This window comes from Ipomoea nil, unplaced genomic scaffold (genome assembly GCF_001879475.1).
Source record: "Ipomoea nil cultivar Tokyo-kokei standard unplaced genomic scaffold, Asagao_1.1 scaffold2705, whole genome shotgun sequence".
NCBI lineage: Eukaryota > Viridiplantae > Streptophyta > Magnoliopsida > Solanales > Convolvulaceae > Ipomoea > Ipomoea nil.
In genome coordinates this window covers 2,358,433-2,382,443 of record NW_017619133.1, presented here as the reverse complement: position 1 = coordinate 2,382,443, position 24,011 = coordinate 2,358,433, and the positions used below count along the sequence as shown (strand labels likewise).

Sequence of the window (24,011 nt, the reverse complement as noted above, 5' to 3'; positions counted from 1 at the left end):
GTTGACATTTTTTTAAAGTTATCTAGAAATGTATTGTCTATTATTAAAAATTAGTATACTATATAATTTTAAAAGTTGAATTGCACGGTAAAGTTAGTGATAATTACAACGTTTTTTTTTTAAAAAAAAATAAATAAATTGATTTGATTCGATCATTTTTACAATATAGGGTTAAAATTAATTTTTAATTTTTTCTCATGAGAACATATTCTCATGAAAGTGTGACCCTATATATATATAAGGATTTTGGATTTCTGACACAGGTTCCACAACTGTCGAATGGATAACAAATAGAACTAATAGCAATTAGCCCCTATAGCTCAGTGGTAGAGCGTCAGTCTTGTAAACTGAAGGTTTGTAGTTTGATCCTGCATGGGGGCAAATGTATGTGTGAAATGAGAGGGCTTGCAATTGTTGAATTTAAGTTTTGTGTGGAGGAAACATTATGTTAATTTTAATTTAAATAAGAAACAACTGGCCCCTATAGCTCAGTGGTAGAGCGTCAGTCTTGTAAACTGAAGGCCTGTAGTTCGATCCTGCATGGGGGCAAACGTATGTGTGCAATGAGAGGGCTTGCAATCGTTGATATTATGTTAATTTCAATTTAAATAAGAAACAACTGGCCCCTATAGCTCAAGTGGTAGAGCGTCAGTCTTGTAAATTGAAGGCCTGTAGTTCGATCCTGTGGGTCCCTATAGCTCAGTGGTAGAGCGTCAGTCTTGTAAATTGTGAAGGCCTGTAGTTCGATCCTACATGGGGGCAATCATTTGCGTGAAATGAGAGGGCTTGCAATCGCTGAATTTAAGTTTTGTGTGGAGGAAACATTATGTTAATTTCAATTTAAATAAGAAACAACTGGCCCCTATAGCTCAGTGGTAGAGCGTTAGTCTTGTAAACTGAAGGCCTGTAGTTCGATCCTGCATAGGGGCAATCATTTGCGTGAAATGAGAGGGCTTGCAATCGCTGAATTTAAGTTTTGTGTGGAGGAAACATTATGTTAATTTCAATTTAAATAAGAAACAACTGGCCCCTATAGCTCAGTGGTAGAGCGTCAGTCTTGTAAACTGAAGGCCTGTAGTTCGATCCTGCATGGGGGCAATCATTTGCGTGGCATGGGGGCCCCTATAGCTCAGTGGTAGAGCGTCAGTCTTGTAAACTGAAGGCCTGTAGTTTGATCCTGCATGGGCTTGCAATCGGTGAATTTAAGTTTTGTGTGGAGGAAACATTATGTTAATTTCAATTTAAATAAGAAACAACTGGCCCTATAGCTCAGTGGTAGAGCGTCAGTCTTGTAAACTGAAGGCTTGTAGTTCGATCCTGCATGGGGGCAATCATTTGCATGGCATGGGGGCCCCTATAGCTCAGTGGTAGAGCGTCAGTCTTGTAAACTGAAGGCTTGTAGTTCGATCCTGCATGGGGGCAATCATTTGCGTGGCATGGGGGCCCCTATAGCTCAGTGGTAGAGCGTCAGTCTTGTAAACTGAAGGCCTGTAGTTTGATCCTGCATGGGGGGCAATCATATGAGAGGGCTTGCAATCGGTGAATTTAAGTTTTGTGTGGAGGAAACATTATGTTAATTTCAATTTAAATAAGAAACAACTGGCCCCTATAGCTCAGTGGTAGAGCGTCGGTCTTGTAAACTGAAGGCTTGTAGTTCGATCCTGCATGGGGGCAATCATTTGCGTGAGGTGAGGGGGCTGTGTGGCGATCAATGAATTTATGTTTTGTGTGTGTGGGGGGGGGGGGGGGGGGGGGGAAATTATATTAAATTTATGTGTAAATTAAAATTTTGTACGGGCCAAATTTTATTAAATTTACTAGTTAGTACACGCGCTTTGCGCGATTATAAATGCCCAATGTGTATTTATAAAGTAGTGTTCTTTAATTAGTTAAAGTATTCATGTAATAATGAGAAAGATGAATATGAAATTAATAAAAGATAAAGAAATAGTCTTTGTGCTTATATTAGAATAAAAACTAAAAAGATAAAGAAATTCGAAATAGCTAAATTATAACTAAAGTAAAAAATAAAGAAACCATTAACTAAAGCTAACTATCTATCATGGAAAGAGTATTTGTGTTTGTTGAATACCAGTGAACAGGGGTTAATATAGTCTTGTTCTGGATAGATTAAGGGTATAGTTAGGAATCTATAAAGATTTGTATTATAGAACCCTATTAATTAAGACATCAATATTATTATATTAATTCAAAATTAGGAATCTATTAAGATTTGTATTCTATATTCTAATTATAAATTACAATTGTATAAATATGGTAATAATGACATGACAAGTATATATATTTGATATAGCGAAGATGGCATTAGTAAATAAGAAAGTATCGTAATATGGAAATAAATTCCTATTTGTGTATTGATTAATTTTATTACGAAATAATTATGTAAAATATAGAATATTAGGTAAGAAAATTATGATCAAACAAGGAAATCCAAAAATATCGATCTTTTCCGGTACCTTAAATCTCACTCAAAGCTCACAACGGTCAAACACCAAATCTCTTCCTTAATTAATCTGTTAAACCCAAGTACCAGGAAGCTTATTACCCATCTCAAATTACACTTTTAGCCCTCAACCCCTTATTATCCCATTTGACTCGTCCGCAGCTGCAAATTTCCCTTTGGATCATCATTCTTTGATAATCAAGTTTCTTATTTCCAAAAAAAAAAAAAAAAAAAAAAAGCATCTCAATTCTTCGTTACTGTTCAATGTATAATAATGAGAGATAAAAACGAACTTGATTTTTTGGAAATAGTAGACAGAGGATCCATAACTAAAATAGTAGACAGAGGATCAAAAATCAAGTTCAAGGCATAATAATCCTCTGTCTATTAGGAAATGATCCAGAACTAAAAAAAAAATGCACAAAAATTAGCATTAGACAAATCAAGCAATCCTGTTAAGGACTTATCCTAATCACTACCTGCAGAGGCATTCATAAGAATCATCAAATTTGGTTGTTACTGCTTTAGCTAGATAGGTATATACTACATAGTTTGAACATTGGGCCACATAAACTATGAACCCCACACAAACTAATAAATTAAAGCTGGGAAACACCATAAATAAAACTGGTCAGAAAGCTGAAATTCATAAGAAAATTTCTCTAATAGCTCCACTAAAACCTTCTAAGTTATCAAAATTAAAGCTGGAAACTTAAAACACAGAATCAATGAATTAATGGAAAAACTTCTAATAATCTAACAAATAAATATAAGGAGTTCCACACGACGGTAAGCTGAAGAGATTCACATAAAAACAATGAACAAAGACACTTTAAAAATAACTAAGAAATTAACTCTAAAAAAACAATGCTTAAAAATAAATTAGTCTAGCCTTAATAGGAAGGTACCATATATTTCACAGGAAGCATTTCGGCGTCTCAAGTTTATCTCTGCCCGTCGAGTCTCATTACAAGCCTACCGCTCCCTATGTTTTCTATTCCTCTCATCACGACTGGATTTAGGGATTTCAGAATGGCTAGACTCCATAGTAGAGTGGTTTATAAACAATAAATTCAAACTCATGAATGAGAATACAATTTTGAATTCTGATCTTTCTACAATAACATAAATAAATATTCTACATTAACAAAAAATGAAAACCAAAAAAGCATGTTAGAATACGTAACTACTGATTGAAGAACAAATACAGAAAAATGACAAAATCAGTATTAACATTGCACTCACCAATGTGCATTTACATCACCACACTTGAAAGCAAAGCAAATTAAAGACAGAGCAGCAAAACAAATTAAAGTCGAAGCCAACAATTTTCCAGTAGCTCATCCCATTAGCAATGCCAGAACTCTACCAAACAATCCCATTATGTAAATCAATTATTCCAATGGTCCACCAAGCTAGGTGGACCATCTTCTTCATTCAATTAATTCCATTAGCTCACCCAGCCACCATTCAACATACTCAGATTGCTCCAAATCAACAAATAGACTCAGTAACAACCCATTCAAGCCAATCCTTTCCATTTATTTTATTTCACCAAGCCAAGCATTTCCCATCCATCTAGTGTATAATACTGCCCAGTCGGTTTCAACATAAGGCTTCATTTCCCATTTTGAGATCCACCCCATGGCCGCAACATCTTCCACTTAACAAAGCTTTGGACTGTTGCTGCAAGAAACCCCCTCCTTTTCCAGTTCCAAATTAAAAATCCAACACACCACCCACATTCAATGAGTGGAAATTATTACCTTAAGCCCCTTCAACAGTCCCCACGATCCAAGAGCTACTGCAGGGGAGGCACATATTTCAGCATATAATCGTTTTCTTTCAGCCTGTTTTTTAATGATGCTTTCCAAAGTCTTGCAGTCTCTAAGTGTAGATGCACCAGGCATCCCTCCCTGCAATTCAATGAAACATTCCAGGAGTAACATACTAATCAGTAGGGATCATGTAAGACTGATCACTTCTAACACTGAAACACAGGCATAACAAGTAGCAGAATGGACAAGCAACAACATAGCCGTGGGGAAATGCACTTGAGCAGTTTGACAAACCCAAAGATGGGGGCAATGTGATAAAACCTAAACCATAAGCATGAAAATAATCATAAGCCATCCAATTTGGATTGAGGGTTTTTTTATCTGGACTTATGTGCCTTTGTTTTTAACAGGCAACTTGTTACCCATCTTTCATGGATCAGCTGTCATCTTCTGCAAATGCTGTTGAATCGAGAGTGCAGGTGAATGGCAATGTTGTGACAAGTCGTGGAACTGGAACTGTCATGGAGTATGCTGGTCCACCAAGCTAGGTGGACCATTTTCTTCATTCAATTAATTCCATTAGCTCACCCACCCACCACTCAAGCCAATCCTTCTTTTCCAGTTCCAAATTAAAAATCCAACACACCACCCACACCCCTAAAAAAAAAAAAAAAAAAAGGAAAATTCTCAAATAGATGTAATTCAATCTCTGCATAATTGCATACCAGACGCAAAGAGACCAAATCAGCTTTCCTCTCGCTTTAGTTTTGATTCTCCTTAGGATGCTTTTTCTGCACTAATTTGTTTGCTGTGTTTCTTCCCTGGTGTGTGATTCTCCTTAGTCGCGGACGGTCGTGCTGTGCTTTCTCCTTAGTAGCGGTCGATTGTGCTTCTCCTAATTGCCCTTTGCTGGTGTTTGATTCTCCTTCGTCGCGGACGGGCGTGCTTCTCCGAACTGCTACCCTAATTTGTTTGCGGTTGGCTGTGCTTCTCCTATTGCCATTAAATTTCGGGAAAATTTTAGTTTTGCCACGGCGCGACTTAATTTGACGGAATCTTTAAATTTAACCTTGAAAGTTTGGTAAAATTAAGAAGAATGAGGTTATATTAAGATTTCAAGTTGGCATTGTATAATTAGAAAGGCACAAAGTACAATTCTTTAGAGCATGGGTTGTACCGACATTTTTTTTAGTACCCGTTAAGGGTCTAACAATATTGGCTCTTATTAAAGTTGTATGTATGTATTGTATGTATTGTAGATGTAGATTGTAGATGTGTAAATTAAAACATATTTATATAAATTTAAGAAAAATTGTAATTTATGTCCCTCCTTAATATGGCAATTATCAATGTCACCCCTAAATTATTATTGGTGTAAATGTTGCCTCTCAATTAGGGACGACAATGCTACCCGCACCCAATAGGCTCCCCGTATTCCCGCCCCTACGAGTTTTAAAATACCCACATAATTTGGGTAATGAGTGCGGGGTGGGGGGGAGGGGGGGGGGGGGCAAATTATATTAAATTTATGTGTAAATTAAAATTTTGTACGGGACAAATTATATTAAATTTATGTGTAAATTAAAATTTTGTACATATTTATATAAATTTAGGAGAAAATTGTAATTTATGTTCTTTTCCTAATATGTCAATAATTAATATCACCCTTGAATTATTATTGGTGTAAATATTATCTCTCAATTAGGGATGACAATAAACTTATTTTTGTGTGGGGGGCAAATTATATTAAATTTATGTGTAAATTAAAATTTTGTACAGGTCAAATTATATTAAATTTATGCATAAATTAAAATTTTGTACATATTTATATAAATTTAAGAGAAAATTGTAATTTATGCTCCTCCCTAATATGTTAATTATCAATGTCACCCCTGAATTATTATTGGTGTAAATGTTACATCTCAATTAGGGACCACAATGCTACTCGCACTCAATGGGTTCCCTGCATTCTCGCCCTACGGGTTTTAAAATACCCGCACAATTTGGATAATGGGTGTGGGGTGTGTGGGGGGGAAATTATATTAAATTTATGTGTAAATTAAAATTTTGTACATATCTATATAAATTTAGGAGAAAATTGTAATTTATACTCTTCCCTAATATGCCAATAATTAATGTCACCCTTAAATTTTTATTGGTGTAAATGTTGCCTCTCATTAGGGATGACAATAAACTTACGTTTTGTGTGGGGGGCAAATTATATTAAATTTATGTATAAATTAAAATTCTGTACAGGGCAAATTATATTAAATTTATGTATAAATTAAAATTGTGTACATATTTATATAAATTTAAGAGAAAATTGTAATTTATGCCACTCCCTGATATGCCAATTATCAATGTCACCCATGAATTATTATTGTTGTAAAAGTTCTCTCAATTAGGGACGACAATGTTACCCGCACCCAATGGGTTCCCCGCATTCTCGCCCCTACCGGTTTTAAAATACCCACACAGTTTGGGTAATGGGTGCGGGTATGGGGGTAATTTTGTTACCCACACGGGTATGGGGGCGTGTGCGGGAGAGGTATCTCCACCCCGCACCCGCACTTATATATATTGTTATTAGTATTCATTTATTATATAAGTTTATGTATATTTTATAATTAAAAATGCATAATGAATTAAACTTCTTAGTGGTTTGTTAATGAAAATTGAATATGAACAACACAAATAACATATTGAGTAAACATTTAATACAATTTATACTACCAACACAATTTTAATTCCTATTAAGAATTAACTTCATTGGCTCTTATTAAATTTTAGTGTTATATTCAAACTTATTAAAAAATTCATGCGATAATTAGAATTATAGTATAAAATTTGTTAGATTTAAATGTAATATTAATAATTAGAGTTGCTAGTTAGTTATTACCCGCACCCGCAAAATCCCCGCGGGGACAGGTATGGGGTAGAAATTTTATTACCCACACGTGTACGGGTGCGGTTGCGGGGAGTGGGTTGGGAATGCGGGTGCTGGGGCGGGGGATATATCCCCGCACCCACCCCGCCCCATTTCGATCCTGCATGGGGGCAATCATGTGCATGAGATGAGGGGGCTGTGGGATTAATAAACTTACGTTTTGTGTGGGGGGGAAATTATATTAAATTTATGTGTAAATTAAAATTCTGTACGGGCCAAATTATTTTAAATTTATGTATAAATTAAAATTTTGTACATATTTATATAAATTTAAGAGAAAATTGTAATTTAGCTGTCCCTTCCTAATATGTCAATTATCAATGTCACCCATGAACTATTATTAGCAGGGTTGCAAAAATCCCGCCTAGGCACCGAGTAATCGGCGCCTAGGCGCTAGGCGCCCCTAGGCCGTGGCGATTTTCCCCCTAGGCTCCCGCCTAGGAGATCGGCCGCCTAGGCGCCCGCCTAGCGCCTAATTTGGCCGCCTAACGCCTAACTCGGCCGATTACGCCGAGTTAACTCGTCAATTTCTGTCAAGTTAGCCGAGTTAACCCGGCCAACTCGACCTTGCTAATTTTTTTCATTCGGCCGAGTTAACTCGTCAATTTCTGTCAAGTTAGCCGAGTTAACCCGGCCGACTCGACCTTGCTAATTTTTTTCATTTATATATATATATATATATATATATATATATATATATATATATATATATATATATATATATATATATATATATATATATATATATATATATGTATGTATGTATGTATGTATGTATGTATGTATGTATGTATGTATGTATGTATGTATGTATGTATGTATGTATGTATGTATGTATAATATGACATATATGCACCTACACACGTGCACTGTTTTCCATTTTTTCAGTTAGCCGCTTAGGCCGTCTAGGCGCTAGGCGCTACTCTACCGCCCGACTAGCGCCTAGCGCCTATTGCAACCATGATTATTAGTATAAGTTTCCTTTGCTGATTTACTTGATAAAGCGTTATACACACGGGTTGGGTGTGGGTGAAAGGTTGACTACTTTCGGGTGGAGGTAGGCCGAGTGGGTGCGAGTTAACTGACCATGGAAGGATGTGGTTGATGGTGTTGCGTTTTTTTTTTTTTTTTTTTTTTCTCTTTCTCCTTTTGTTTGTTTTTCTTTTAGGATAGTTTAATTGTGTTGGGATGAATCCCGAATTTTGTCGTTCTCAAGGGATGGCCACTCGGAGTTACCCTAAGTTACTAAGGTTGGAAAGTAAAGACATCGGTAATGTTTGCAAGCATGTCATGCGCACACAATTGAATAACGTCGTAGTGGATGAACGATATGAATGTTAACAACAAAGAACACAATAATAAACAAGTAGCGTTGAATTACTTAGTATGGATGAAGATGCTAAGCGGATCATTTGACATAGGTAAAGAGGATGTCATTGCTAAGCCTATGGAGTGGCTTACGTCCTTTCGTAACTTAGACTACTAGGACTTTACTTAGGTTTTCACTTAAGCCTTTCCTCGAATACCTTACCTTCAACCCCTTCCTAACCAATCCCTGTAGGGTTCCTTGAGCTAGGAAATGCTAAGGATAGGAGCTTGGATTGACCTAGCATAGGTCAATCCCTCAAACACCATAGGAGGTGATCAAGTTCCTAGGTTCCATACAAAACAAACTTCAACAACAAGACATAAAAGCCATGTTATCAATCAATCCCTAATTTGAGAACTAAGTCATGGAAGCATCATCAACACACACTTTCACAAACCAAACCCTAACAAGACTAGCCTACAAATCTACAATAGACATGGAAATCATAAAAGCATTCATAGATCTAACCCTAGCAAAGCAAGTAGAAATAGAAAAGAGTAGAAATTATATCCAAAAGTAGATTAGGAAAATGAAATCAAGCCTTGCAAGATCTCTTGAAATGGAGTTTGTCAAGCTCTTCCTTCTATCAATCTCTCAAGAACTAGCTTGGATCTATCAAATCTTCTCTACAAAAGTGTTTCTCTCTAATTCTAAATGCTACTCTATCTAAATAATTGCTCATTACCGGATGGACTAAATGACACGAACATTATTTTGATCCCAAAGAAGAAGAGCCTAGAAATGGTTTCTGATTATAGGCCAATTGCTCTGAGTAATGTCGTCTACAGAGTTATGGCGAAAGTTATTACGGGTAGGATGAAGCCACTGATGGAGAGTATTATATCTGAGGCCCAGAGTGCATTTATATCTGGAAGACTTATTACGGACAATATCCTGGTAGCCGCGGAAGTTGGCCATTATTTAAATAGAAAACAATGTGGACTAGCTGGCTGGGGGGCTTTGAAATTGGATATGGCAAAAGCCTACGATCGTATGGAGTGGTCGTTTTTGCAGGAGATGTTAAAGGCCCTGGGATTTGATGACAGATGGGTGAAGTTACTGATGATGTGTGTGACCACTGTGTCGTATAATGTATTGGTGAATGGTTCAAGGACTGATCAAATAATCCCAACTCGTGGTTTAAGACAAGGTGATGCGTTGTCCCCTTATTTATTCATTATTTGTGCTGAAGGCCTTTCAATATTATTACAGCGAGCAGAGATGAATCGAGAAATCCATGGATGTAGAGTAGCCAGAGGAGCGCCCTCCATCTCCCACTTGTTCTTTGCTGATGATAGTCTTCAAAGCAAATGTACAGGAAGCGGGAGTGGTTAAACGATGTTTGACAGATTATGAAATGATGTCTGGTCAGGCGGTAAATTACCACAAGTCGAGTATATGTTTTAGTAAGAATACACGGGGCGAAATACGAGAGGAAAATGCTGGTATATTGGGAGTAGTGCAGGCTCAAAATTTTGGAAAGTATTTAGGGCTTCCATCTTTTGTGGGCAGGAATAGAAGAGAAGCATTTTCTTATATTGAAGATAAAATAAGACAGAGAATTGGCTCGTGGAATAAGAAACTGTTATCACAGGCAGGGAAGGAAGTTCTTTTGAAAAGTGTGGCTCAGTTTATGCCTACCTTTTCAATGAGTGTGTTCCTTTTGCCTATGAATCTGTGCACTGCCATTGAGAGAACTATGAATCGGTACTGGTAGAGATCGAGAAATGATCAGGGTATTCATTGGAAAGCCTGGGACAGACTGTGTATTCCGAAGAAGTTTGGTGGACTGGGTTTTAAAGAGTTGAGGGCCTTTAATCTTGCAATGCTGGGTAAGCAAGCATGGCGTTTCCTGACACAGCCACAATCAATTGTTTCAAGAGTATATAAAGCCAGGTATTATCCGACTAATTCTTTCTATGAGGCATGCTTGGGGAATAACCCAAGTTTTTGTTGGCGGAGTATTTTGGCGGCTAGGAATTGATTTGTGGGGGAGTAAGGCGCAGAATTGGGAACGGCGAATCAACTCTGATTTGGGACCACCCGTGGTTGCATGATGAGAACCAATCAAGAATTTTAACAGAAATGCCGCCCCAGTTGACGCAGGCAAAAGTGGTGGGTCTAATGGACCAGCAGACTGGAACCTGGGATCAAGATATTCTCACAGATATTTTCATACCTCAGGATGTGGAGCGAATTTTAAGAATACCTGTGTCCCCTGATTATGAAGATATGTGGTACTGGTATGGGGATCCAAATGGGGAATATTCTGTTAAAAATGGATATAAAGCAGTGGTAGGCAATTACACCCAGCCAGTGGGGACCTTTGATGAATGGAAAAAATTATGGAGTTTAAAAGTCCCCCCAAAGTGGAAAACATTCTTATGGAGAGTCCTAACTGATATTTTACCCACCACGGAGAACTTACTTATAAGAAGAGTGGATATTGATCCAACTTGTGCAATGTGTGGTGTTGGGCATGAGAATCTTGTGCATTCTTTAATCACATGTGATTATACGGCAAACATTTGGACACTATCTAACCTTCCAATCCTCAATAGTGTCACAAATATTTTCAGTGATTGGTTTAATGATTTGATGAATATTTTAGATGATGATGGGATTATTTATGCAGTGGCCCTCTTATACTACATATGGCGTGCAAGAAATGGAGCTGTATGGGAAGCACATTTGCCCAGGCCTCGAAAATTAGTGGTAATGGCGTTATCAGCCATGAATGCGTGGAGGACAGTACACCCCGAACGACGAAATCTCCTGGCCACTACCACGCCGCCACCTGGCAGAAACACGGCAGTCACCACTGCCCGAACCGTTGCGGCAATGACTGTGCCGAGGCAAGGGGCCGAAACTGCAGTGCCATCGCCCCAATTGATTCCTACAGGTATGTTACATCCTACTATGCAAGGCATGAGGGATCAATGCTATTTCGACGCGGCTTACGACCCACGGACGAACAAGGCAGCAGTGGGGGCTATTATTCTGGATTCGCAAGGAGGATACGTGTCGGCTATGACCGTCCCTATGATAGATTGTTTTTCGCCTCTAATGGCGGAGGCCTTTGCATGCAAGGAGGCCTTGTCATGGTTACGAAGTCGACAAATAAACTCAATCGACCTCTACACAGATTGTTTGGTGCTACAGCAATATTTATCGTCTACGACACACTCGTCACGGACTTACTTGGGTTATGCCATTGATAGTTGCAGAACTAGTTTATCGTCTTTTGATTACTGTTTATTACATTATGTTTCTAGACTAGAAAATTATTTGGCGCATACATTAGCATCTTCCGCTTTTGGTCAGCTGACTAGTATGTATTCAAACTCTGATTCGCCGCACTCTATTTCTGCATATTTTCAATAAATGCCAAACAGACTCCCTTAAAAAAAATGCTACTCTATCTATTTCTCTTTCAAAAATTGTGTCTCTCCTTTACAAATCTGATCTAAAACACTTTAAATAACCTCCCATTTCATTTCTTTTTGCAGCCCCTTCAACGCAGCCTTCAACGCCCGGACAACGTGCGTTGTCCGGGAACTTATTCTGCCCAACGTGCGTCACAACGCACATTGTGCTTGGCGTGGAAGTTTCTGGAATTCCAGCCCTGTTTGTGTCCCTCCACAACGTGTGCTGCAACGCACGTTGTGGACTCGTTGCTAGGTCCCGGCTTGTCTTCTTATCCCGCTTTCATTCCAGTTGTGCCACTTTGCCTCGTTTAAGCCTGAAACTTACCTAAAAACCTGTAAAACGTAAAGTGCGGTGGTAATTTCCAATATAATGCAAAACATAGTTAATTGGCACAATATTGCTACACAAAGGATTGCTTTTAGCCTAGAATTCACCCCAAATGGACCTTAAAAGTGTGCATCTTTGACACTTATCAGTGGTTAAATGGTTAATGTCCACCTACTTATCACCAATTGGTTTTAAGTAGAATATGGCAACCAGATAGCGAAAAAACTTTTTGGTTAAGCGTGCTTGACTTACAATTGTCACAGGATGGGTGACCTATTAGGCAGTAAGCATAGTGACCCATTAGGAAATAAGCATAGTGTAGCGTTGAGATGCATCACTCTCCCACCTCCTTAGTATGGAAGGTATGTACCTCATGTGTTTTTTCTTTTTGAACTAGTTTTTGAATTTTGTAGGTCGATAAAGTGCCTAATGGTCGGCCTACAACCTCAGCGATCGGCCTGGGGTCTTAGTGGTAGGCCTTCAGCCATAGCGGATTTGGTCAGGGAGACACATAAATAGTACTTCAAGATTCATTACGTGTCCAAGGACTTTTGTTCTTTTTGGCATCTGTTATTTTGGCATCTGTTATTTTGGCACAAATCTTTTTGGTTCTGAAAAAGAAACAGTTCGAGAAAGTTCAATTGGCCGAAATGAATTTCTAGACTCGCAGATTTAGCGACATCAAGTTCGTAAAAATGACCAAATTGTTGTTAGCGATTATGAATGATCAAAAAACTGAAATGATGAAAAACCTTTGGCTTATTTAGACTCTTCTTCCAAATTTATATACTCTTTTTTTTTCTTACCAGTCTCAATTTTAGCAAATTTTGTCTAAATCTACTATCTACTATACTAATAAGAGCCGAAGAGAGTTAGGCCTATAATGGGTAGAAAAAATGGCGGTCAAATTTTTCCGTTAACTTTTCCGTTAAATATGATTATCCATTAACTTTTCCGTTAAATATTATCTTTTCTGTTAGTTCACCGCTAACTTACTCATTGATTTCAATAAGAAAGGTCTTAGGTTCGAACCTCATTCCAATCAAAGTTGGCATAATTAGTACTCTATTTTACTCTTATTAAATTAAATTAAATAATAATTTAGTAGCTACAACAAAAAAAAAAAAAAAAAAATACATATGCATTTCTTTAATTTAGAATTATGTGTCTACAATGTCTTTATTCAAAAAAAATTATTCATTATCAAAAAATTAAATAAAAGAAATAATTTCATTAGTTATATTGTATTTATTTTTCTCTAATATAAAAATATAAAAATTCTTTACATTCAAATTCATCAATTGATTATATTCGCTACATTGTCCCTACAATGTCTTTATTTAAAAAATTATTCATTATTAATAAATTAATTAAGAGAAATAATTTTATTAGTTATATTGTCTTTATATTTCTCCAATGTAAAAATTCTTTACATTCAAATTAATCCATTGATTATATTCACTACATTGTCTATTATCTTTTTTGTGCACTATTTTTTAATTGAATATCAAAGTTATAACACAAAATAATGCTATATATTCATTTATCAAATATTTTATTAATACCATGGAAAAATTAAAAAAATATAATTAATAAAGCCAATCATATTAACTAGAGGGATTTGTTGACAAAGAGAGTATTCAAATCACACAACAAATTGAAGTGAGAAGTACGTATCTCGCAATGTCCTTGTTTGACAATTAACAGTTAGCGGTTAGCGTTAACGGATTATATTAGCGAATTTGACCAGCGAATTATATCAACGGTTGGTAAAAAGATATTTAAAAAAATTAGTTGTTTAAATTAACATGTAAAATGATCTAAGGGTATAATAATAATAATAATAATAATAATAATAATAGTAATAATAGTAATAATAGTAATAATAATAATAGTAATAATAATAATAATAATAATAATAATAATTATTATTATTATTATTATTATTATTATTATTATTATTATTATTATTATTATTATTGTTTTTTGAAAAAAAATAAATAAAAATAAAATTAAGCCAATCATATTAAGTACTTGGGAAATTTTTTGACAAAAAGTGTATTCAAATCACACAACAAATTAAAGTGGGAAACTATCTCGCAATGTCCTTGTTTGGCAATCAGCAGTTAGCTCTTCAATATTAGTATATATTTAATATTTTATGTCTTAATTTTTATTTGTTCTCCCTTATGTCCCGTATTTGGTTTCAACTATACCTATACAATTATTTTATTGACAATTATAATCAATTTTGACTATATTATCTTGCATTTGTAAACTTAGAATTGCCTATTTAAATACGCAAATTTTACATTCAATTATCTATGCATGAACAATTTCAATGTAATCTTGCCTTGATATACTTTAAAGTACTTATTTAAAAAAAATATATTGGGCATTATCCCAATCGCTCAATGCGCGTAAAAAACTAGTACTAGATATAAGTTTATAAGTAAGCATAAGAGGGGAACAGATAAATGCGGGGAACAAATCATTTTAGGAGATATTCCTCGTCTTCCTTGTCTTAGTCTTCGACACAAGAAAGGGGGTGGAGAAAATTCTCTTTTTCTTGCCTTGTGTCGAAAGAGTAAGGATTCATGATCCTGTTCGTTAAAGATTCCTAGCCTTGGTTTCTATTTCTCCAAACGTATCCCAACGGGCCCTTTCGATCAACTTCTTACTTAATTGTCTAACTTACTTAATAGTCTAATTTAGAATTGAAAAAAAAAAAAAAAAAAAAAAAAAGGAGAAAAAGAAAAAAAAGAAGGAGAAAGAGAGGGAATTTTTTCAATTTTGATGAAATACGAAAAGAAATAGAAAAATAGAATAGAAGAAATAGAATAAAAGAAATAGAGAGTAAGGTTTATTAGCCTATAGAAAGTATTGGCACGATATCTAATCTACAGATATATAGATCCATTATAGCATCTAGGTAATTCCCTCTTTCTAAAGTACTGATAGATACTATCAAAGAACAGGTGTTCTAAATCAATCATTGAAGTTCATTTTTCAAAAACATCATCAAAAAAGCGGAATGGGTTTTTTTGAAACCCCAGATATTCATTTAGACAACTATTATGATTCTTAAGAACTCAACAAGCCCTTCCCCCTCAAATCAAACAAAAAAAAAAAAAAGGAGAATCTCGTTGAGTTCTTACGCTTTCATGTCCACAACTCAATTCATCCGATTACTACAGGATGAGCCCAATCCCGAATATGAACCATAAAAGAAAATACCTATTAAACCGATTACAAGAAGACTAGTTACAGTACCTATTATCCAAGGAGGTATCCTTCCAGTAGTATCGGCCATTGACCCCACTTACCCCCACATTTCATCAAGTAGTTATGCTAGAGACATAAATAGTCATGAATAATTATGATCTTAAATCTTTCCAAATGGGCTAAAAGAATGTCTAGAATTCTTAGTAATTCTCTTTTGTTTTCTTTGATTAAAGAAATAATTGGAAAATAAAACAAGTACAAAAATGAGTAATAACCCCTAGTAGAGACTAGTATGATTCAATTCAACATTTTGTTCGTTTGGGGTTTGATTGTGTCGTAGTTCTATAATCCGGATTAAAATTATCGTTGGATGAACTGCATTGCTGATATTGATCCCAAAAAGAAAAAAGAAAAAAAAAAAAACGGTAGGTATAGCTAGGTCATGAACAGCCAACCATCGTACTGTAAAAATTGGATAGGTTCGATCTATAGTGATTAGGACCTCTTACTAAAACAATCTACTAAATTCATCGAGTTGTTCCAAATGATCAAAACGGTCAGTTATTAATGGAATTCCTTGTCAGTTCTCTGTAAAATACTCGTTTGGTCGAGGGCTTCCAAACACATCGTAAGCTAAACCAGTGCTAAGGAATAACCAACCCGTAATGAATAGGGAAGGTATAGTAATGCTATGAATGATCCAATATCGAATATTGGTAATAATATCAGCAAACGAGCGTTTTCCTGTGCTTCCAAACATGCCGGTCTCTGCGTATTCTTGTACAATTAAAAGGGGCTGATTCTTTAAAAGATGAGATCAATAAATGGGAATTCAATTCATTGAAATAACATCCTTGTGAGATCGTCAATATTGTACCGAGGGCGTCTTTAGAGTATACCGAATCAGTATAGCTATCCTTCTTCTAATGTAGAAACGCAATTTGAATTAGTATCGAAAGTAAGTGCTAAAGAATTTCTTTCTTCTTTGATTTGTTGATGTAAAATCATATTCCATTCAATAGAGAAGTCGTTCAACAAAAGAGATTCTCATAGCCCTGCAATTCAAATTTCATTAGAGTTGCGGTCTCTAAAATTCCCTTTCATAATTGTAGAAGCAGTTTTGTTGTTGGAATCCCCCTTTTTATCTTAAATGAAAGAAGGGTCATGGGCGCATAAAAAAAAAAAAAAAAAAAAAAAAAAAAAAAAAAAAAAAAAGTAGTAGATCATATTTGATGATGGGAAAGAGAAGAATCAAAATAAAATAATTAGAATCAATAGTTTTGATTCATTGTTGTATTAGATTCAGATCCAAAGGTTCTTTATCAATCTAGCTACTAGCTACAAGCCTACAAGGATGGGACTTTTTAATATGTAAAGAGAAATAGAAAAGAGAATAGAAATTCCTAGTTTTAGAATCAAGTTGGACGATTGTGTAATAACTTTTTCTTCTTCTCGATCATTCAAGATTTTTGTGAACGAACCTATTACTGAATCTAATGAGTTAAATTGAAAGTCAAAAGAAAAAATTGATTTTTATTTTATTAAGGTCACCGTTCCCTCGAAAATCGAAAATAGATTCAATACAAAAAATATACGAAATGATTTTCAAAAAATTCCATTTTTGAATTTTGAATGAAACTAGGCAACCCAGTTCTATTAGTTTACTCATGAGTAACTCAATGAATCTGTTGATTGGAATGGCGGGATGGATAGATGTTACAGATGATGAATCAATTTTGTTTTATATGCCTCTGACTTTATTTTTGTTCTCCCTTGTATCTATAGATTAATCAAAACCTTTCCATTAACTTCTTTTTTTCAATTGGTATTTTTTCGTATATTCCTATTTTTTACAAAAATAGAAACTTCGGTAAATGCTTTAGAAACATATGTATAAAAATAACATATTTCATTTAGCCCTTTCATTTTGGTCTGAGCATGATATGACTTATTTAAAATTGAATTCAATTCACTTAAATAAACTTCAGTATCTATTTTGGACGAGGTTTAGCCGTTTAGAAATCATAGCGACGGATATGTGGATTCGTCGCTATATAACGACGGACCGAAAAATCCGTCGCTACGATGTCTAGAATAGATTTTTCGTATGAGTTCCATAGCAACGGACCGTTAAATCCGTCGCTAAAATGTCTGAAGTTGATTTTTGTATGAGTTCATTAGCAACGGACTATTGTGTCCGTCGTTAAGTTTATAATCCAAATTTTGTTTTTAAGCTTTGACAGCGACGGATATGCGAATCCGTCGCTAGGAGCGGGAGAATGGTAACATCGGATCTGAGTTTATTTTTAATAAAATCTAGCGACAGAAGTTGTAATTCGTCGCTGGAGTTCATAAATCTAAACGGGAGTTGTAATCTCTCTAAGGGTTTTGGAATCGATCAGCCTCACACATCTCTCACACTCACAACCTCCGACCGCCCACAGCCCACAGCCGACGGCGTCTCTTCCCCGATCGTCCACAGCCGACGGCGTCTCTTCCCCTACCACCCACAGTCGACGGCGTCTCTTCCCCTGCATCTAGTGGATAAGGCAAGTTCATTACTGTTTATAGCCCACATCTCTTCTTTCAATTAGGGATTCAGGAGCTATGGACCTAAGATTTTGGAATTTATCAACCTCTAAACACTTCTAGCTCTATCAATACTATTAGATGAGTCCTATGTTGAGAATATTTCTCAAGTAATGCATGGTCTAATTTCGTTGTGTTGTGTTAATGAAGGTTTTATTTGTATATATTTTACGGATTTAAGTATCATTTTATTGTTTGTGCTTGTTTAATAGCGAGATAAACTTCAAAAGGAGCCTGGTCTGTTTGAGTGCTTTGCGCATACGCAGAAAAAGAAGGATGGTACATTCGTTGATGAGGAGGTCAAAAACTTTCACTGTAAGTATAACCTAACCACCGAATATTGTTAAATAGATAAAATTCTTATATGCCTTTATAGACTTGTCTTATTTTGTATATGTTTTTAATTGTAGGACGAAATACAATCACGACGTGATGCTGTAATGCAAGAAGCGGAAGGGTCAACTGAGCCACCAGTTATAGACATGTCACAGATGTATGTGGATGTTGTTGGTGTGGTTAAAAAACAGCGTATTTATGGCTTAGGGACTAAGTCATCTGCATTTATCAGCGGGAATAGCTATAGTTCATCTGCTACTTCACAAGTTCAACAAGAGGCAATGAAGGAGATGGTGAGCCAACAGTTAGAGACTATGCGAGTTAAGGTGGAGGCTCAGATGGAAGCTAAACTACAAGCTGAAAGAACTCAAATGGAAGATAAACTACAAGCTGAAAGAACTTAAATGCAAGTTCAGATTGCAAGTTTGATGGATGAGTTGCGTTGCAACGGCATGCTATCCACTTCAAGTACTCAAGCTGAACATTCAGCTAATTCAAATGATGAAAACTTAGGAGATGATTAGATTATGTTTATTTATATGTGGTACTAGTTCTAATTATGTAACATTATACTATTATACTTTTGTTATTGTTATTCACTTTGAATGCTTTAATATAATATATTTTATAATTATATAATTCAATTACTATATTATAGGCTTAATGCGGGTTTCTGATATTAATTAGCGCGTACAATTGTTTTATTAATTTTTAGAATTTAGCAATGGACAAATATGGTAGTAAGGCAATGAATTTAGCGACGGACAAATATGGTAGTAAGGCAACGAAATAGCGACGTAAAAATCCTTAGTTAAATTTAGCGACGAAAATTTTTGTCACTAAGTTATACTAACGACGGACATGTCCATCGCTATTTGTAGCGACGGAAAACTCCATAGCTAAACCGTTTCAAATCTCGTCCCCGGATCGTATTAGTAGACAATTAACGACGGATTTTTTGCTGCTCTAGCGATGAAAATTCCGTCACTAATTATAGCGACCGAATATTCCGTCGTTATTTGCTCACAAATTTTGTCTTCGAATCCGTCGTCGAAAAGAATTTAGCAACGGAATTATTTCGTCTAGCGATGGACAGATCCGTCGCTAGACTTAGCGACGGACAAAACTTGTCTCGCTAAATTCTAGCGAGGAGGGTTTTTGTGACGGACGAAATCCGTCGCTAAATACTGTAGCGACGGATTTTCACTATTTAGCGACGGAATTCGTCCGTCGTTATTTTCGCGGTTTTTTGTAGTGTTGTATTCTCTCTCACCTATAAGTGGTCGGATTTCTTGTAGAGGTGGTTAGATTTCTTGTAGAAGTGGTCTATTTTCTTAGGAAGGTTATCGTATTTCCTATGGACGTGGTTGAATTTCCCACGATGGCGGTCGGAGTTCTCACCCTATTTGATTATTGCACTTATTGTCGAACTCTTTTTTACTTAGCTAAGTTTTTTCCCACTGAGTTTTCTTAGTCTAAGGTTTTTAACGAGGCAACCGGTGTAACCCATGCCCCTATACTTAGATCTGACGTAGGGGGCTAACCATGGACCGCTCGGTTTAACGACTACCACCACCCGAACGATCACACCCATTTAAGGATGTGAGGAGTAAAACTAGTAAAGAGATAAATGGAGACTTGGTATTTTGCCAATAAGCTACTAAGGATGAGCAACTGGTTGGAGGGAGGCTTCACTTTTCGAGGAGTATCTGATTGGAAAAGGGCTAGGCAAGAAGTAACTGGGCGGAAGAAGCCTCTATTAGAAACGGGGAATTGATCAGAGGATATTCTTAAGATACTTTCTTGAGACTTCGACTTCGCAAAATCTCAAGAAAGTGGGGGACTGGATAATGGATGGTATACTAGACTGACCAGTAGAACTAATCAACCAAAAGGGACTAAGCCATATGGACGAGCCCAAGAAAGAAACTAGATCAAGGAAGCCCAAGAAGCTAGGATACCCAGTACAAAGAACTTAGGAGCTTAATACAATTGTGCTTATTATTCATAATGTAATAGGGATTAGGCCTGCTATTCCCAGTCTAATAAGAATCCGACTCCTTATCCACAATGTAACAAAGACTCCCAATATGAGGTAGTATAAGATTTCTATTCCTTATAGAGTTCTTAGCCCAAAATATGTATAAATAAACCATCATTCGTGGGAAAACGGAAGTAAATTACATTATTCACAAGCAATTCTCAGTAATATAAAATGTTCTCTCTATATATTCTTTCTATATTCTCATGTAGTCATATACTCGTTATTTTAACGGTTGTGTTACCAGCTATTGACTGCCCAAAAGTTGTAAATCCAACACCAATCAAGGTTAATTGGCAGCCGATAGGCCACGGGCCTACGGCCTTGAATTGCAGCTACACTACAAGATTGAGAAGGTCATCGGCCGGGAGGGCCTCAGGATAGAATAATGACGAACTGCCGACTAACCAGTCGGCCGTAGTCCTAAATCCCAGCCACAGTGCAAGACCAACAATGTAGCTTGCTAGGGGGATGAACTAACCGGCATGAGAAATCACTGGTTAGACTTTCGGGGACCCTAGCCACTCAAAAAGGGGGCTAGGGTGATTTACTTTCTCATGTCGTCATCAGCATGAGTTTCAAGAACATGAGGGACTAGTGATGGATACCCTGAGTAGAACACTTGGCCGGGATCACTTGTTGGCTAAGCGGGCGCATGTAGTAGTAATCTAGCACAACTAATAACTAATTTCTTCCTCTGCGATGATGGCAATATGACCTTTTGGTTGCCATGGCATTCGTTGGTGTGAAAAAAAAAAAAAAAAAAAAAAAAGTCTCTACCTAGTCATTTTCTTCATTCAAATTTGAACAAAGAAGAAGACTTCGTCTTCTTCCAAAGTTTTGGACCAACTGTTACAAGTAATAAAATGTTAAAAGGCCAAATTATGTACTTCCCAAGTTTGGATGTCTAATTATACTTTTCACAAAAGTCCAAAAATTTATTTTACTCTTATCTATTTATAATATTCTATATATTGACTCTTTATGAGATAATGATGAAATTTGAACATGCTCATAGTTGAAATGATGGTGTTAGCTCCAAACACTCCAACCACTGTCGCTAATATATTTTTAAATTATTGTAATAAACATAGTTATCAATTGTATCCAAAAAAAAAATATTTATTAATCAATATTTTAAAATTTTATTACAATATACTTTTTTATTGATAAATATACTCTATATAGTTATTATCATGTTTTGCAGTACTATAAATCACACAATTCAACGCCATAAACGGGCCGTTCCCCACGGCTACGCGTTTTGTAGCCCACGTGGTTACATGTGGGCTTTCAAATCCATGTATTTTGAAGCGCCTTTTTTTTCTTTTTCTTTTTTCTTTTTTCTTTTTTCTTTTATTTTTATTTTTATTTTTTTGTTTTTTGTTTTTTTGTTCGTTTTTTTTCCCAAATGTTTTAATAATTTTAGAGCATGTTTGGTTTGATGGAAAAAAATTTTCATGGAAATTTTTTTCTTTAAATTTGAAAAAAAAAGGAATTTCCATCCGTTTAGTTCATGAAAATTTTTTTCCACATAAAAATGTTTTCTTTAGTTTTGAGAAAGAAAAAAATCTTTGGGAAGGACTGGTATTTTTTTTAAATGGAAATTGAAAAGGAAGTAAAATTGGACACTTTTGTCTTTTACTTTTATTATTATTGTCATTGTGTAGAAATATTTTAATTTTTATATTTATTATTTTTTTTTACCATTTTAACCCCAATAAACAACGGAATCAATATTCTTAGTAATTTATTTTACAAAAATTAAATAATTGAATCAATACTTTGGAAGCATCTTTTTGAGTGTTATGAATTCATATTTTTCTGGTAATATTATTTTTCTTAATGAAAATTGATATTTTTTCGAATTTATAATATGATATTTTTATGCCAACCAAATTAATCTTTTTTTTTTTTCAATTGCAATATATATACAAACTTATTTAAGTTTTATACACACACATATCCTTACCAAATTTTTTAAAAATTCTACAAAAGTCATTTAAACTCTACAAATGTCTATCATCGTAAAAATTTATAAAAATCTATGAAACTCATAATTGAATATAATACATCCTTCATAGTTTAGATAAAAATAAGCTGGCGTTTGGTTGGACACTTTTGCGCCCTACTATAGACAATAGTTATGCCATGGACTCGGGGTCCACCTTGCAAGTTGGATTCAGGTCCAAAACGACGCAATTTGCGCGTGTGAAAATAACGGTGCCTATAGTGACACCGGTTTTCGCAGCCAATGATGTTTTAAAAAAAATTACTGAAAACAACTCAGCGTGTGAATATTCAGTTTTGTAATTGTAAATACAGAGTTCTTTAATTGTGAATATAGAGTTCTGTAATTGTGAATATAGAGTTCAAAAATTGTGAATATAGAGTTCTGCAATTGTGAATATTGACTTCTGCAATTTTGTATATTGAGATCTAAAATTGTGAATATTCAGTTCTAAAATTTTGAATATAGAATTCTAAAATTGTGAATATAGATTTTAAAAATTATGAATATAAAGTTTTGCAATTGTGAATATTGAATTCTGTAATTTTGTATATTGAGATCTAAAATTGTGAATATAGAGTTCAAAAATTGTAATATAACCCGGGTCAATAGCATAATTTGCCTACTACAGGATTCTAATCCAATTACAATATTTGTTTGCATAAAATTTTTCTAAAACCCGTAGCTATTACTAATTATTACTTGATCCTTAATCCAATTCCAATTACCCTAAGTTATTTAATAACTTTTATTTGGTCATAAATCATGTCTTAATATTATTTTTAACTAATCCATTTGGACATTGAAAATAACAATGTTAATTCAAGAAAAAAAGGATTATTTTATAAATTTATTTAATGGTTGAAAAGGAAGGGAAAAAAAGTTCATATTAGTCTAGTCAATATTCAAATTGTTTCATTACTTTATAAAATATAAAAATTTTGCATTTTAATGGCATTGAGTGTTAAAATAATGGTTTAATTGAAATTATTGAATTCGTTTAAGCTTCAATAAATATTACCCCAAAAAAAGTATGAATAGAATCAATGAAATTCAAGTTTATTTCACCTTTAATTTCTTGATTATAAATATATTTTCATCTTTAGTACAGTTATCGATTTTGATTTATTGAACTTTTATTCAAACAATATATTAATAAGTTGAATTTGTATATATTCTGCTCAAAAACAAAAAGCATGTGGCTAAAACTTGAATGGGTAATAGTAAATCAGCTGGATCCTGTACTTGGCATAGCTGGTATATCATGGTAATTAATTTGTCATTGAAAATTAATTATTATTCATTTATTTACCACCTTTATATACAAGTACAGTCAACTTGCGTGGATATATTAATTACAATTTCAATATTAATCAGGAATCTCCCAATAATTAATTATACTTAAGATGATAACAAATAGCAAATCCTTGCCATGAAGACTGGTCAAACCTTAGTACATACACATTAGAATCTTTGCTTTTCTCAATTTTTTTTA

The 24,011-nt window shown here is 35.0% G+C and overlaps 1 protein-coding gene, 1 long non-coding RNA gene and 8 other non-coding genes across 10 annotated transcripts; 9 read left to right on the top strand and 1 right to left on the bottom strand.

Moving 5' to 3' along the window:
• Window positions 1–309: 309 nt before the first annotated feature.
• TRNAT-UGU lies at window positions 310–381 on the top strand. Its single transcript has one exon. It is a non-coding gene; the product is annotated as a tRNA-Thr (tRNA).
• Window positions 382–477: 96 nt separating this feature from the next.
• Window positions 478–549, top strand: TRNAT-UGU. The gene has a single exon. It is a non-coding gene; the product is annotated as a tRNA-Thr (tRNA).
• A 309-nt stretch (window positions 550–858) lies between these two features.
• Window positions 859–930, top strand: TRNAT-UGU. The gene has a single exon. It is a non-coding gene; the product is annotated as a tRNA-Thr (tRNA).
• Window positions 931–1,026: 96 nt separating this feature from the next.
• Window positions 1,027–1,098, top strand: TRNAT-UGU. The gene has a single exon. It is a non-coding gene; the product is annotated as a tRNA-Thr (tRNA).
• Window positions 1,099–1,258: 160 nt separating this feature from the next.
• Window positions 1,259–1,330, top strand: TRNAT-UGU. The gene has a single exon. It is a non-coding gene; the product is annotated as a tRNA-Thr (tRNA).
• A 20-nt stretch (window positions 1,331–1,350) lies between these two features.
• TRNAT-UGU lies at window positions 1,351–1,422 on the top strand. The gene has a single exon. It is a non-coding gene; the product is annotated as a tRNA-Thr (tRNA).
• Window positions 1,423–1,442: 20 nt separating this feature from the next.
• TRNAT-UGU lies at window positions 1,443–1,515 on the top strand. Its single transcript has one exon. It is a non-coding gene; the product is annotated as a tRNA-Thr (tRNA).
• An 87-nt stretch (window positions 1,516–1,602) lies between these two features.
• Window positions 1,603–1,674, top strand: TRNAT-UGU. The gene has a single exon. It is a non-coding gene; the product is annotated as a tRNA-Thr (tRNA).
• Window positions 1,675–3,671: 1,997 nt separating this feature from the next.
• On the bottom strand, window positions 3,672–5,277 carry LOC109156350. The gene is made up of 2 exons (XR_002050002.1): window positions 4,968–5,277; window positions 3,672–4,380 (listed from the first exon to the last, which is right to left on the bottom strand). It is a non-coding gene; the product is annotated as an uncharacterized LOC109156350 (long non-coding RNA).
• A 4,022-nt stretch (window positions 5,278–9,299) lies between these two features.
• Window positions 9,300–10,275, top strand: LOC109156321. Its single transcript, XM_019304161.1, has 2 exons — window positions 9,300–9,656; window positions 9,877–10,275. Exons 1-2 carry the CDS (start codon window positions 9,300–9,302, stop codon window positions 10,273–10,275), a joined length of 756 nt encoding a protein of 251 aa, XP_019159706.1.
• The last annotated feature ends 13,736 nt before the right edge of the window (window positions 10,276–24,011 follow it).

What these genes read in the sequence shown, in the direction of transcription:
- LOC109156321 (XM_019304161.1), top strand. Translation starts at nt 9,300, where the DNA reads ATGGTTTCTGATTATAGGCCAATTGCTCTGAGTAATGTCGTCTACAGA. An exon ending in CTGTGTCGTATAATGTATTG is followed by an intron (nt 9,657 to 9,876) that starts GTGAATGGTTCA and finishes GCAAATGTACAG; the next exon opens with GAAGCGGGAGTGGTTAAACG.